The sequence below is a fragment of the Myotis myotis genome, unplaced genomic scaffold (genome assembly GCF_014108235.1).
Source record: "Myotis myotis isolate mMyoMyo1 unplaced genomic scaffold, mMyoMyo1.p scaffold_m19_p_13, whole genome shotgun sequence".
Lineage (NCBI taxonomy): Eukaryota > Metazoa > Chordata > Mammalia > Chiroptera > Vespertilionidae > Myotis > Myotis myotis.
The window spans coordinates 41473877-41490275 of NW_023416317.1; the positions used below are offsets into that span (position 1 = coordinate 41473877).

At 38.8% G+C, this 16399-nt stretch overlaps 1 protein-coding gene across 4 annotated transcripts in view; it reads right to left on the reverse strand.

Moving 5' to 3' along the window:
• Positions 1 to 8630: 8630 nt before the first annotated feature.
• Positions 8631 to 16399, reverse strand: part of NGLY1 (N-glycanase 1) — a 45376-nt gene continuing 37607 nt past the window's right edge. For 3 of the 4 annotated variants that reach the window (XM_036332779.1, XM_036332780.1, XM_036332781.1), the window contains exons 11-12: positions 9691 to 9868; positions 8631 to 9332 (exon numbers count right to left, since the gene is read on the reverse strand). In XM_036332779.1, coding sequence (XP_036188672.1) covers positions 9157 to 9332; positions 9691 to 9868 — 354 coding nt within the window. In that variant the 3' untranslated portion in view covers positions 8631 to 9156. The remainder of the gene's footprint in view (positions 9333 to 9690; positions 9869 to 16399) is intronic. The other variant, XM_036332783.1, reaches the window with a different exon arrangement.

Sequence of the window (16399 nt, forward strand, 5' to 3'; positions counted from 1 at the left end):
ATTTTGGAAGCCAGTTCATGAATTAGTTCATCAGGCATTCAACATTTTTCTTTTTTTAAACCTACTATGTTCAAAGAAGTAAGCTTGTAGGGAATCAAGGGCAAGTTAGAACTTGCGATTGATCTGAGGAAATGAATATTTTAGAAAGATCACCTATCAGGTTAGCAGTGATTTCTGGAATACTTTAGAAAAGGGAGATACCAGAGGCATAGAAACCAGTTGAGGAAGGTGAAGGCTTGGATCATGTTGTGGGATTAAAAAGGACTAGGTGGGAAGATAAAAATATTTTAAAGGAATAATCAGCAAGGACTTGATTGATAATATTTCCTGACATAAGGTGGCAATATAGATAGAAATAGAAAAGAGAAAAGGGAGTCACTTGGAGATGAGGAGTTAGATTTTGGGTTGGAGTGATATACCTTCCATTTAAGATGACAATGGCTAATTTAATGGTTGGATCAATTAATGAACTATCAGAATCCAACGTGTGTGTAATTTCTTCCCGATGGTGCCGCCCATAATCTATGTAGTGATTAGTTTTGAAAGAAGCAATTGATTATAGTTATATTCTTACACACTTACCTTCTATTAACTAATAATAGGTGTAACATCTACTGCAGAAAGCTGGGATTTAACTGTATCTTTGAAACCTTACTTTCTTATACAATAAACACTGTCTGCATCTTACCAGTCAACAGGTTCAAACTTTGCCTATGTTGGCAACTTGTCAGGAGGTTGGGAGTTACACCTGTTTTACTTAATACTGAGTTAATCACAGTCTGCCATTATCTTTGAAACAGCCCACAGAGGCCACTGTATTCAGGTTAATATTTATCTCTGAATTCTAGAATTTGGAGCCTCCACATCTCTGCTTTCTTGTAACCAGACTACATGCAGCTCCAGGGCCACAGGCCTATGCTCAGCCACCAGGTTCTATTTCAATCTCATGTCCTCTTTAAAATGCTGTCATCCTGCAATGCCAAACATATTTGCCACAGATGTCAGAAGTCCTTCCCAATTCTTATATGACAGTCACTTAATCTTTATTTTACATGGGAATAAGCAATGAGATTGTGTTTTATTTTTTAGCATATAAGTAGGAAACAAGATGAGGAAATGATATCTTTGATGTTCTATATATTTAGACTAGTTAATAAATTTGAGATTCAAATTTAAAAAATATCTCAGTACTAATCCTATATGTACCACATACTCTGGCTGATTTTATTTAGACTAAACAAAAAATGTCTTATGAAAATCTTTGCTTAAATATTTACTCCCCCAAAAGTATTAGTCCTATGCTGAGTAGTTAGTTAAATAGCTCTTCAAAGGCTGGGCTGGTTCCCCACTTCCCACTATAGTACTTGGCATCCAGGAAGTATCCAGCAATGACAGAGGAGGAGGGGAGGAATCAAGTATCTCAGTAATGGTCTTAATGAATTGGTGACATCATTAAGATGTTACTAAGCAAAGTATTGGAAACTAGAATGAATCTGTATCATCTCAGGACATGTTATGGGTACTTGGATTTTTTTAAAAAAATATTTGCTAAGAGCTGCTTGTTCTTGTCATTTACCTCTTTCTCTTAAAAAACTTGGCAAAAACCAAACCAAAATAACAAAACTAGTCAAAACACTAAAAATTCAACAAGAGATTGGTTTGTTAGCAAGAAGGTTGCCATTCTGGAGACTGGGCTGTGCTTGAGAATGGCAAGGGAATATTTGCATGGAAACTGACCTCACATGGCTATAGACATGGAACTCGGGCAAGTCTGAAATGTCAGCACAAGGTCCAACTATGAGAATCATCTATGTCTGCATCAGTCAGTGAAACTATGAGATATGTTCAGTTCTATAAGAGAAACAGTGAAACTGTAACCAAAATCCAGGTTTGGCTGCGTACCCCGATGAAAGCCAGTGAGACAGGTACTGGTGAAAAAGAAAAGTGGTTTATTCAAGTGTTGGCCACCTGAGAAGATGGGGACTCTTGTTGCAAAGCCCATCTCCACATTTCAGTGCAGGCAGAATTTTTTATAAGGAGGGAGAGGAAAGCAGAACAAGGAGATTAAGGGGAGGGCATTGACAAGTTCTCTACATGCAGACCTGCCCAGTCCATTTCGATAAGGACCTTGAAACTGGTCAAGTGATGGTTTGGTGTGTGTCATCCTGTTTTCACTGTTGAAGGTCAGCAATTCTCCTAGAGCTGGGATGACTGAAGGTCAGAGTCTGTATCTTCTGAAGTTAGTTCCTAGGATTCTTATACAAACATGCTCTTTATCTATAAGCTACATATTGGTCAGGTCAGCATTTACAGGAACAATGTCAAAATAATGGTTACAAAATTAGAAAGAAAACTCAACATGGAGCTTCAGAAAAGGAGAACTGACAGAGATAAATAACAACTGGCCATGACAAAATAGTTTTATGAAAGATGTGGTATGTGCTACTAGCTGCCCCAGTGTCCCAATGATTATTTCAACCATAGATTTGCTTTAGATATTATTTTTAAACACAAGGACTTATTTAACTAAATGATGAAGGCAAAGGAAAGCCAATTTGGATTATGCTGATAGATACAATCAGAAAAGGAACCAGAATGTGGGTTGAGAGAGCAAGTCCCTGTGCCTAAGGAAGAATGAAAAGATATCCATTTATCTGAGACAGGAGGCCTGGTGCATGAATTCGTGCACCAGTGGGGTTCCTCGCCCTGGCCTGCGGAATTGGGCCAAAACCAGCTCTCCCACATCCTCTGAGGGGTCCTGGATTGCGAGAGAGTGCAGGCCAGGCTGAGGGACCCCACCGGTGCATAATCGGGGCTGGGGAGGGATGGAGGAGGTTGGCCAGTCAGAGAGGGACTATGGGAGGGCTCCAGGGTGTGTCCAGCCCATCTCGTTCAGTCCCCATCGCCAGACCCCAGCAGCAAGCTAACCTACCAGTTGGAGCATCTTCCCCCTGGTGGTCAGTGCACATTATAGCAAGCGGTTGAGCAGCCTTAGCCTATCATTAGCATATTATGCTTTGATTGGTTGAATGAACGACCAGACACTTAGCATGTTAGGCTTTTATTATATAGGATTGCTACCTAATGGGAAAGATAAAGAAGAGTTGAGAAGCAGATCTTCAATGACATTTCACAAGTTTATACCAGAATCCATGGCACAGTGGGTACAAAATTTTTAAAATGTGTCCTGGGGCAAAACTGCTAAATATAACCCCAAAGAGTAGCAGTTCCCTAAAGAGGCAGTGGACCCACTATGGGTTCCTTTTATTCTGCAGTTTTTCCCTTTATTCTTTGTTGCCTCTTACTATATTCTTTCTGGGTGCTATGCTAGGTATAAGAGGGGCAACAAAAAGAATAGGACATAGTTCCTGGCTTGAATGGGAAGTCATTAAAATGCCATCGTGTGTTTTCAGGCCAAATATATATATTGCAGTGGGTTCAAAGTGAAATAAGATGCAAAGATGGGCTCTGTTCATCTAAAACACCTTCTTTTTTTCTCTCTCTCCTTTTCCACCTTCTTCCTCTGGAGGTAACCTTGGTCTGCTCTAGAAGTTGAAAGAAGAAAACCAGAAAAAAATTATAGTCCTTTTGCATTGAATTAAAGAAAAAGCAGCTAGTGCATAATGATGGAAAGGTTAGAACCAAACAACCCATGTTAGTCAAAACCTGGTAAAAAGGAAAATGAGACAGGTTAACAATAGTAGAGGCTCCCAAATATTAGGCACTGGGTAAGGAATTGCTAACTTGTGTGAATTTTTAGCCAATGTTTTCTCCCCTCTGACCTTCAATTTCCTCATCATAAAAATGAGAGCATTAGGTTAAAACAGTTCACAAATGTTTGTCCATTTAAGAATTGGGGAATTGTTAATAAACTAAAATTAATAATTTAAATTGTTAATAAACTAAATTCTCTAGCCTCAACCTAAGAATTTTGACTTAAAGATCTTCCCGAGGCCCAGGAATCTGCATTTTAGCTGAACCCTAAGATGGTCCAATACAGTCCTCCGGGGAACAATGCCTGAAAGATTCTGTGTGCTGAGGCATCACCATTACAAAAGGGAAATAGCAGCAATATTAAATACACAGCTTGCAATTTCTTCCTGTTTCTCTTTATGTAGTCCCCTTGTAATATGTTTGCAAGCAGTTTAAAGTGGGAATTATTTCATAAAAAGAAGTATAATTTCATCTGCATGCAATTCCTTCTGCAGTGAGTGAAATCAAAATTATACATTTATCAGAAAATGGGGCTTACTAGTAGACACAACACAACATTCAAACTAAGAAAAGTAATTAACTTGCACTCACAAAGCAAAATGAAGTTTCCCTCCCCCAAAATCATGATTTATGATGTGGAGTGTAGAGTCTGAGAAACCAAATGTAGAATATTTCCATACTGGGGTGGGGGTGGGGTAAGGGCATGTGCCAGGGGGGTGGAGAGGCCGAGGGAAGGTCAATGGGGAAAAAAGGAGACATATGTACTACTATTTGTAATACTTTAAACAAGAAAATAAAATTACACACAAACACACACACACAGAATATTTCCATTCTCCCACTGAAAAATGTTTTCGGAGTAGTGATTAGTTAATATGCATGCCTATTTGTTAGCAGGCATTCTTGCGGCTCCTGCATGTATCAAGGGATTGGCAGAAAGGATTGTACAAAGACGTGGAGGGAGAGCAGGAGTTGAAACACCCAGCCCTTGGAACAGGAATCTTGTGACACCCCAGGGTAGACACACATTCCCATACATCTGGATAAGGAAGAATTGCACTCTATCTTTTGGGCAACTCCTCTGCCATCTGGCATTTTCAGGCTAATCATATTGTATTAATAAAAATATCATATTTTTCCTTAGTGGCCAAGATGCATGACTTGAGTGCATGACCACTCAGTGCTTACACTCATTTGTCAGATGAGTTGAATCCAACTGAAATTATAGCTCTCATGTTTTTCAACCATGAGTTTTTTTTGAAATGCAACTACTTCCGTGATCCATTTTACAAAGCTCTCCCGCCATCATTCTCCCTGAGCGTGGAATCTGTTTCAAATTTAGGTTTACAAGAAGTACCAGAGCTTTGATGGTTCCATATTTATTAAGTGAAGATCAAAGGCTCTCTTTGCTTTTTTCAGTCTTTTACATCTGCAAGGGATGACATAACATTTCAGATGACAGTATTTCTTTCCACCAAAGAATTCCACATGAGAATGCCTTCATTTTCAAGCACTTACTTTCTTCCTAAGCTGAAACATCTCCAAATTATAAGCATGCTGCCATCACACATGGAATTTCATTCATTTATATTTCCAGAACACCAGGAAGCTAACACACCACTCTTTATTGCCACCAGATACTGCTTTGTCCCTTTTCTTCCCACAAAGCCCTTTACCTAGGAAGACTGGCTTCAGGGATTATAAATCAAAAGTTATCTTCCTGAGTAGATCTTGCATGGGAGATGGCTTTTTGTTGTTTTGTGTTGTTTCTAACAAAGAAAGGATCATCAACATATTAGTAAGTAGATCATATATGCAGAGAAATATATGTAGCAAATTGCTGTCCCAAATATATGAAGACCTAAAAATCAGTGAGAAAGGACAAAGAACCCAATAGAAAAGAGGGCAAAATATTGGAATGGACAATCACACAATAAGGATCCCAAATGATTAATAAATGTGAAAGGATATTCAAACTCATCAGTAATCAGGAAAATACAAATTAAAGCAACAAAATACTATTTAACTCCGATCATAATGGCAACAATGATAAAGTTCGATGAAATTTCGTGTAGGCCAGGATATAGAGAAGCAGAAATTGGAGTGAGCTGCCAAACACTGTAAATTGGCACTAAACCTCTTGGAGAGCAATTGGCAGTACCTTTGAAAAGTACATAGGCCCTGACTCAGCCATTCTATTTCTAGGAATATATCCTAGAGAATCTGCCTTTACCCACAGGGGAATACAGACAGTGTTGATTGTAAAAGTAATAATAACTGCTTGTAATAAACACTGAGAAAAAGCAAATAGCCATCAGGTTGGTAAGGGGAAAGTAAATTTTGGTACTGTTCAATGATGAAATCTATGCAGGAGTTAAGATAGGTAAATCTATATTGACATAGATCAGAAAATGACTAAAAAAGCAAATTGTAGAACATTATGTACTATTTATAATATTAGTTAAATATATTTAAAGTTATACAAGTCAGTATTTATTATTAAATGTATGTATATAGTAAAAGTTCAAAAATATAAAATAAACTCTAAATTCCTGACTATAGTTGTTCCTGGGGAAGATAAAAAAGGGGTAATGGGACTGAAAGAAGGTCCATAGGGGAGATATCTGTAATACTATCAACAATAAAAAATATATTTAAAAATATATTACACAAATACAAAGCACCCATATCTTATCTGTTGTCAAATTACAATGTTTATTTCCCAGAACAGTTTAACTATAGTTAGAAAAATCATTGGTTCTAATATCAATTTCAATACCTCCTCAAACAGAATGTGCCTATCAAAAGATCTATATTCATGAAACATGTATTAAAACGACAACCCATATGATAGGACCATCATTCTATAACCCTGAAGCTTAGCAGAAAGAAAAGTTGATGGATAAGTGAATCTTGCCTATGTCACGAATCCATTGAATTGTTTAGACGGATTTGGTCATGAAACTTCTTCGGGTTTGAATTTCCTCAGTGAAAAGTGAGGAGCCTGGGTGAAATGATCTCTAGCAACCCTTCCTATCCCAAAAGTCCTCCCTTAATCCAGGGCACTTTCTCTCCTTGTAAACTGATCAAAGCATCAGATGTTGTCTCTTGAGAATGTGATTTCCAGCAAAGGACTTATTTAAAAAAACACACACACACCACTGTAACAAAAAACAGACTCTGTAAAATTCATCATGACGGGATCGGACCTGAATCCAAGGCATAAATTCTTTTAAAAAAATGTGCAATGGCTGCAGAAGGCTAATCGATCACAACATGTTTCTAGAACTTGGTGCAGTTATTTCCTCAGTGCTTCACATCCACTCCTCAGTCACAACAGACCGAATGATTGCTATAAAAAGTGAACCCTCGTATTAGTGCCTGTTTATTGAGTATGTCGGCACCAAGGGCCCTTCTTCGCTAAGGTACTTTTGCCTGACCAGATTACTGTCCCTTAGCTTGACACATTATTGAGAACTGTTTTGTCCCACACCTTCTATGCTATTTCCAACCTTTTCTATATAATAAAATATGTAATAACATGAATTGGGGCTGGGGTTGAAACGCTCATGGAATACATTTAAGAGTGTGCTATTACCTTTTCTCTTCAGTTCAACTCTATAATGTATAGCACATCCTTTTCCTGCTTAAAGCCACAGTAAGGACGTATCCTTTTCACAGATAAAGTATAATCAGTTGAGTTCCCACATTTTTATTATTATACTAGAGGCCCAGTGCATGGATTCATGCACTCGTGGGTCCCTTGGCCTGGTCTGGGGGATGGAGCCAAAACCGGCTCTCTGACATCCCCCAAAGGAATCCATATTGCGAGAGGGCACATGCCAGGCCAAGGGACCCTACCGGTGCATGAATCCATGCACTGGGCCTCTAGAATGCATGTAAGATCTTTGATTAATCTCTTCCCACCCTCCCCGCTCCCCTCTGCGATTTATCAGTCTGTTCCATGTTTCCATGCCTGTGGTTTCTGCTCCTGCATTGAGCGTCTTCCCCCTGATGGTCAGTGTATGTCACAGCTACTGGTCAGTTGGTTGGCTGGTCGCTTAGGCTTTTATATATATAGATTTATAAAACTGCTTGTTGATCTTCCTGTTTCTCTGAAGGGGTTAAGAGGGTTGGTTCACCTGATCATCAACATACTCATGTGCCAATACCAGAAACTTTAAGACAGATAAGAATCAAATCTCCAATTTCATGTATTTGGCCACCATACAATGCTAAGATTAACTCAGGAGTCCAAGATTTCCTGAAAACTTTCTAATATTAAACCACATTAATAACTTTAGATGCACAAACTACTTTTCTTGAAATGAAACTTTTTAGCAAGAAAGTGGTCTTCAACTGAGTTTGACTACAATTAAAGAGGAAATAGAAAACCTCTGTTCCAGAATGGTAGTAGGTATTTTATAATGTATACACAAGCTTTACTGAGTTGCACAGGATAAGAATCTCTGAGAATGTACTTTTCTGGTATGAAAAGTTGAGAACTTTGCAGAACATCACAAAGGCATTTAGGGGACAGGGGCTTTTTTACACTGTCTCCTTCACAGTGCAATCACAATGCTTTTGCACACACATGCTAATAAATGTTCACTAAATTTAATTGGAGAGGTTATATGGAACACTTACAAACAACTCTTGATATAGCATATAAATATTGTATAATACAGTTACATGGTTTCAAAGTCAAGATAGTTTATTCAATGAGGTAGATAAAAATACTCAAAAGAAAAATCAAAAGTAAAACATTTTCTGATGAGTCTACATATTATGGACTTATAATGTATATAAATTTATGCAGTCAATGTTTTCATAACTCTTGTCTATTCAAGCTGTTTTCAATGGTTAGCATACTTATTAAAGATTTTTATTTAGGCAAAGTAACCACTAAAAAGATATAAAGCAAAATAATTCAATTTATTTCTTAAATGCCTACATATTTACAATCATAAAAATTTTCATGCATAACTTATGAGATACTACACTTTCACAGTTATTAAAAATTAAAAATCTTAGGAAACCTGATTCAATTAACTTATGAAGAAATTAATAGCTGGTCATAAAATATCAAGTTACTATTACTAGCTTAAACTTTTATCATAATCATGAGCAGCATTTAATCATGAATACCTTCATTTTACTTTTAAACTATGCTTATACTTTTTAGATTAAAATCTCATATTGGGGCAATGAGACTTTACTCCAAATTACAGTCACATATGGAAGGGAGCTTTTAATTCAAGGTTTAATTATGGTCCATAGTACAAAGATATATTTCCAGGAGGGTTACATGATGGATAGCTAGCAAAAGAAATATGCTAGCAGAGTAGTAAATTGCCCACTAAGCATGCACTGAACCAGCAGACTAATCTAAAACATGGTAAGTCCTTGATTATTGCCAGCTTTTCTATAATATTCAGGTTCTCAAAGGTCACTGAATTTTATAATTATCTCCAAACAATTTTCTTCTTGGTCCTTTAAGCTTTGTCTAAATAGTTGAGTATGTTGCCAAGCAACAACACCATCTCCTCTGCTTAATTCTGCTTCCAAAATAACTTCTGTGGCACCAGAAAAATCATGATAGGAGCGAGGAATTTTATCTGTTGGAGGAAAAAAAATAACACTTTGCTTTGGAAACTTAAATAACATAAAGAGTTTTGGGATGCATTTTATACACTTGTAGGTAAAAATCAACCCTTAAAAAATAAATATAAAAACAAATTATTCTTTATGAAGGAAATGTGTCCTTTGAAACAAACGATTATTCTCCTATCTGTTTCAAAACAAAAAACAAAAGCCCTTCTATTAGAATGAGGTTATTTTTAATTAATTTTTTTCTGCAATAGTATGAATAACTCTTGGGTATAAAAGACTCAAAACTACATCTCAAATAAGTACAATTACTCTTCAGAGTGTTAAATACACACTTCATGATTAATTCTCTGGTCAAATGCTTACCGCCAGACAGTTCTACTTGTGCTGTATCAGATCGCAGTTTCCACTGTATTGTTCCAGTCTGAAAGGTTTGACTACTTGTTCTAATGGTAATGCTATCTAGTTTTAGGCCAACTGATCCACACTCAAACTTCCAGGAAATATGAGCATGAGATGATCCTTCCTTTCGGGCTAAATACACCTACAAAGTAGGAGGAAAAAAAGGAATTGTCAGAAAAAATGAAATAGTGTAGAAAACACATATAGTCAAAGTCTTATTTTCACAGGGTACTATGTACAAATGGTTATTACAAACCTAATTTTTCCCACTGAAAACATTTTTACTACTAACATTTAAAAATTTTTATTAGCAGTTTTTCCTATAGTATCTTAGAAAGGTATTATTTGAAAAACAAGTAGCCCACAAGTATAGCCCTAAAGGGCTGCATGCTAACCAAATTTTGCTAAGTCATATTCTTTTTTTTTTTAATATATATATATATATATTTTATTGATTTTTCACAGAGAGGAAGGGAGAGAGATAGAGAGCTAGAAACATCGATGAGAGAGAAACATTGATCAGCTGACTCCTGCACATCTCCCACTGGGGATATGCCCGCAACCCAGGTACATGCCCTTGACCGGAATCGAACCTGGGACCTTTCAGTCCGCAGGCCGACGCTCTATCCACTGAGCCAAACCGGTTTCGGCTTTTTAAATATATTTTATCGATTTTTTACAGAGAGGAAGGGAGAGGGATAGAGAGTTAGAAACATTGATCAGCTGCCTTCTGCACACTCCCCACTGGGGATGTGCCCGCAACCAAGGTACATGCCCTGGCCCGGAATCGAACCTGGGACCCTTGAGTCCGCAGGCCGATGCTCTATCCACTGAGCGGTAAGTCATATTCTTTTTTAAATTAATAAGTTCAGCTATTTAAAATAAATTTTATGATGAATCCTGCTGAAAATGAAGAATCATTTTAAATGCAATTATTTCTTAATTTGTCTTCTTTTCAAAGCTTGGATTTTCAAATAAGCTTTCTTAGAGTGAGATGGGCCATATTCTATAAATAAATAAAAATACCTCAGCCACTGCTAAGTAATGTTTTACAAAAGGTAATATTCATGCTTGCCTCTTAAATAGCTCGCTCCCCATTCCGTCACCATCAATACCCCTTACCACTTTAAATCTGTACTAGTTAAGGCATCCAAGATTATTGGCTGCTTCCAGCTTATTTCCTCTTATAGTTTCATCTAAGTCTTCAAACTGATGACATAAAAACTGACTCCCACAGCCATGGTCTTTAACAGGTAACTGCATTCACCCAGGCTCAAACCCCTAAGGATCTAACTCTAATCATTATGACTAAAGAGCCCCCAAAATTATCTATGCATTTTTTTAAATGAATATGGGGGATGAGGGGGGAGCCTTCTCCATTAATACTGCATTTACCACTAGTCATGACTTTACACTCACCTTCGTAACAGCACCCAACTCTTGCATTAAATCCAAACTCTTAGCTTTCATAGTCCTCCCAAATTTTCTCTCACCTTGAACTACCAATATTCCCTTACGCAAATGTAACTATTTTATTTTTGGTATACTTGTATGACCTAACTTAACCAAATCATAGCTCTCTGGGGGACACAGGTTCTGAATTAAAAGGATTTCATAAATAGTATTTAAATAATAAAAAAATTATATACACGAACATATTCTTTTAGAAATGTCAAAGCTACTTCTCAGGGGCCATATAAAACACATCTGCATGAAAATCCTACTCCATGTCTTTAGTCATCAAGTGAAAATCACTGCTAGCATTCTATTGATATTCAATTCAATTTGGCAATTTATGGATATTTTTCTTCCAGATCAAATATGTCAGTTAATTTAATTTGAAAGTTTTTAAAATCAGTGAGCTGGAGACTATAAAACAACTAAATAATCACCCTCCAAGGAAAATGATTTGAACTCCTCAGACTATCCTCTAATAAAAGGGTAATATGCAAATCAACTGAACAGCAGAACAACTGGTCTCTATGATGCGCACTGACCACCAGGGGGCAGCCACTCAACGCAGGAGCTGCCCCAGCCCGCAGGCCCGATCACCTGATGGGGGCCTGCTGGCCAACCTCTCAGTCCCTTCCTCAGCTAGCAGGCTCTGATTGCTCAATGGGGAACAGGAAACCGGGGAGGGGTGGTGGTGGACGCAGGCGGTGCCAGGCCAAGGCCCCCACCCTGACAGTCACCCTACACACAGAGGGTGACCCGTGGTGGGGGGCCAGACCAGCAAGCGGGCGGGAACGGCCAACCTCTCGGTTTCTCCCCAACTGACAGGCTCAGCTCGCCCAATGGAGAATGGGGAACTGGGGGTGGGTGGTGGTGGGAGGCGGGGCCAGCTGCCAGCAGCTGGGGAAGATGGCCCTGATCGCAGGCCAGGCCTAGGTACCATACCCATGCACGAATTTCGTGCGCCAGGCCTAAAGTATGTGTATAATCAACAACTGTTCTGGATGGCAAACCTAGATGTATTTAACTGTCAACTGTCCCACTGAAGCTCAGGGCAGCTTCACTATACCATCCTCTAATGCTCACGTTTTCTACAGCTCCTCTTATAGCTATTTGTAAGGGGAACCTGGGGCTCAGGCTTGCACCATGCTTCCTGGGAGTCATTAATTTCACCTGTTCTAAACTACTGGCTATTCATAGCTTAATTACTCCTTCAAAGAAGTGGCTAGTAATGACATTATCTGGAAAAGATGAGCCAAACAACAGGGTTACAGGAAGAAAGAGGGTTGTAAAGAACTAAAGAACTGGGGGAAAGCAATCTTAATACAGAAATACATTCAAATTCATATCTTAGTAAGTACTTCCATGTAATAGATTTTCAGGGCTCAGTAGTTTTAAATGTCGCCTCAAAAGTGTGGGTATAAAATATGATAGGCTGAAGTCAGCCTCATTTCAAATTTCTAGCTTACCCCAAGAACTGTCTTCATTATACCATGTGGCTCTGGGCCAGAATTGTGGTTTTAACTGTCACAGGAGGTTTATAATAGTTGTTGAACATATGTGAGAGGACTGCCTGTTCTAAGACTTACATTTTTTAACCCTGAGGGCATCAGCTTTTAAGAGTCTAACAGTTAAAGGATAAATGGATCATCACTGAATTCTTAAATGCTTAAACAGTCACACATTGTGAGCAAATAAAAGGTCTCGGGATAAAGAAACGGTATATGCAGATAAAAGATCCTATTTATATTGAAACTTTGTATTGTCTTTTGCACATAATACAGTCTGTCTGGAGCATTTTAACCAATTTATTTTAACTCAACATTTTTAGAGGTTCCAGGAAGTTATCAAGAATATGCATACTTAGTTTGGTAATTTGAAATGCACCAAAACAATAGGATTTACATAAACCTCCAAATGTGGTCCTATGTGTTAATACCAACAGAATGAATTATTTTACTTTATTTAGAATATATTATACTTTCAAATATTCTTTTTTTGTTGTTGTTGAGACCCCCCCAAAGCATTTTTTTTTGTAACTGTTGTGTGTTCCTAACTTTTTGAAGTTATTTTAGACAACTTTTGCCTGTTGTCTTTTTAAATTCATAGGTGTCATTATTATGTATAGTTCTATATGTTCGTTTGTGCAATTTATGGGACTACTAAGAGGTGAGTGCTGCTACCCCTATTTTAGAAGCAGTGGTATTACAGATGGCATGAAGTTTTCCCCCTGCAGACTGAAATCTATCTAGCACCCCAAAGCGACCCACCCTTGCCCCTCTTTGGCATCTGTTAAGGACATGCAGGTGCATCACAACCTGTGGGCAGGAACAAGAATGTGTCTGTGACTTAAGGTCTAAGTTATACAATGTACACAAATGAAACTTTGCTCTTTGGGTTGTGTCTCTAACCACTAGTTTCAAGACTGTCAGCTTTTTTAGGTAGTTCATTCTACAGAAGATCTTCACTTACAGATTTTCGAATTACTACATGCCAGGCTGGTCTGCTGGTTACTATGGATTCCTGGAGGCTCAGTTTGTACTACACTATTTGAAGTTGTTCTCTAGTGTGCTCTTAAAGTTATTCTTCTGCTCAGGCTGCTAGGATTAACTCTAAGTTCACTGTACAGCAGATATTCCTACAGATATCCAGCAGAGCAGCTGTACTTCACGAGATTTTAATTTAATGCTGGTAAATTGGTATTGTTCATGAACCTTATTTTGGGTTATTCCCATTTCATCACAGAAATCAAACATGAGTCACTACCAGTCTCCACTGTAATCTCTCTATACTATGCTTCTAATTTTCTGGAATGTTCTCTGGATCACTAGTGTTATCACATCCTTTCCTTGCCTAAACTTTCACAGATTCTTATTACATTACTGCAAGGTAATCAAAGTCCCTGGGACCTGACAACTGTTTACCTCTCTATTCTCATTTCTCACTATTCTGCTCCATATTCCCTACTACTTATTCGTCCCTAGATATCAGGTGTTTCTCTCCTCAGCGCTTATACACATGCTCCTTCTCATGTACCCAAACACCCTCCTCTTCCACATCCTGTCCTTACAGGAGAAACTCTCCTTCGGCCCTGGATGGCTTGGGGGAGGGGCTGCGGGAGGTTGGCTGTGGGAGCGCACTGAACACCAGGGGGCAGCTCCTGCGTTGAGTGTCTGCCCCCTGGTGGTCAGTGAGTGTCATAGCAACCAGTTGAATGGTCGTTCGGTCAACTGGTCATAATGGTCACTTAGGCTTTTATATATATAGACTAGTTTTAGGTGTACAGCATAGTGATCAGACATTTGTATAATTTACAAAGTGACCCTCCCAATAAATCTATTACCCACCTGGAACCGTACATAGTTAATATAATGTTAATGATTATATTTCCTAGGCCAGGGGTGGGCAAACTTTTTGACTCAAGGGCCACAATGGGTTCTTAAACTGGACCGGAGGACCGGAACAAAGGCATGGATGGAGTGTTTGTGTGAACTAATACATGTTAACACTGCTGCTGGTGAAGGAGCGGAGGGGAGAGCAAGAGAACCCTCCGCTCTTTCGGCTCCGCGGGCCGGATAGAACAGCCGACCGGCCGTAGTTTGCCCACGGCTGTCCTAGGCTGTACTTTACATCCCCATGACTATTTTGTAACTATCAATTTGTATTTAATCCCATTTCCTTGACTATTTCTCAAGCCTATTCTTCACCATACCTTTCCTCCATAATCCCCTGGAATCTAGACAGATCACATGCAGCCTGCTCTTGTGTATTTAGAACAGACTTTTATTCTCTCAAAGAGGTAGCCTCCCAGGAGCACAGGGACTCACTGCATTGTAATACTCAGCAGGTACATTCTTCAGTGACGTGTGAATTTGAAAGGAATATAAAAAGCTAAGTCAGGGACACTTTTTAGGAGGCAAGCGATAACAAGTGATGCTAACAGATTCCCAAACCAGTCTCCCTGCATCTGCCCTGGTCCCTTCAAAAATGTTCTCGCCCTAACCGGTTTGGTTCAGTGGATAGAGCATCGGCCTGTGGACTGGAGGGTCCCAGGTTCGATTCCAGTCAAGGGCATGTACTTTGGTTGTGGACACATTCCTAGTAAGGAGTGTGCAGGAGGCAGGTGAATCGATGTTTCTCACTCTTTATCCCTCTCCCTTCCTCTCTGTAAAAAATCAGCAAAATATATATTTTTTAAGATGTTCTCTGCGGTTGCCATAAATACTTTTTAAAAACCCTGATTACTAAATGCTCTCAGGGCAAGAAATAGCTCAAGTGTCTTCCTCTCTGGTCTCGCCTTGTACTGTGCTACCTCCCGGCTCTCTGCTTGTAGCTGCCCTGCCCTCTGCCCTCTCCACAGAACTTTCTTTCCTTTCCTTTCTGTTAGATTAACTTGGCTTAAGCCTACTCCCTCCAGTCCCAGGTAACTGGATTCATTTCTCCCTTTATTGACTTACTACACTGTGTACCTCTTCATGACATTTTTTTCAACAAATACGTGTGAGAAGAGATTGTCTCTCGCCTACTAGATTATAAATATTACCTGGGCAGAGACCCTGTCTTTTTCTACTCACTTTTGTACTACTCTCAGTATTCATATATTTATCATAGTATCTGATATATAAAAAATGTTTATAGTAAAGTTTGGTGAATGTAAGAAAGAATGATTGAGTGTATTTGGCATACATTTTATTATCACCTTAGGGCTGTGTAGACCACCACAATAAACCCTGTCTTCATTCAGATTGTGTCCCTTGGCTATTCTTAGATACTTTGCATTTTTGAGCAAATTTTCACTTTTTGTTGCTAAAGTCATTATAGCACTTTTTGATGTATGGCATTATGTCAAAAATTAATTCATTGCATCATTCAGCAAACATGCACACTGTCAGACATTGCACATGGCACTTTGGATATAATGTTAAGAGGCAAGCGTCAAGGGGAGCATAGACTAGTGTAGGAGAAAGACACATGGGCCAACTGTTTAGATTAGTAAGATTAGTGATACTGGTGGTCAGTGTGCTGCCACAGCCAACCTTCTGCAGCTGGCCAATCTCCTGCAGTCCCTCCCCCCGGGCGACTGGCCCCAATTGGCCCTGATCGCCTGCCAGGCCAAAGGACCCCTTTAATGCACAAATTCGTGCACCGTGCCTCTACTATAAAATAATATTGAATATCAACTATAATTGGCACATAAAATGTTAAAAAAAAGAACAAGAAA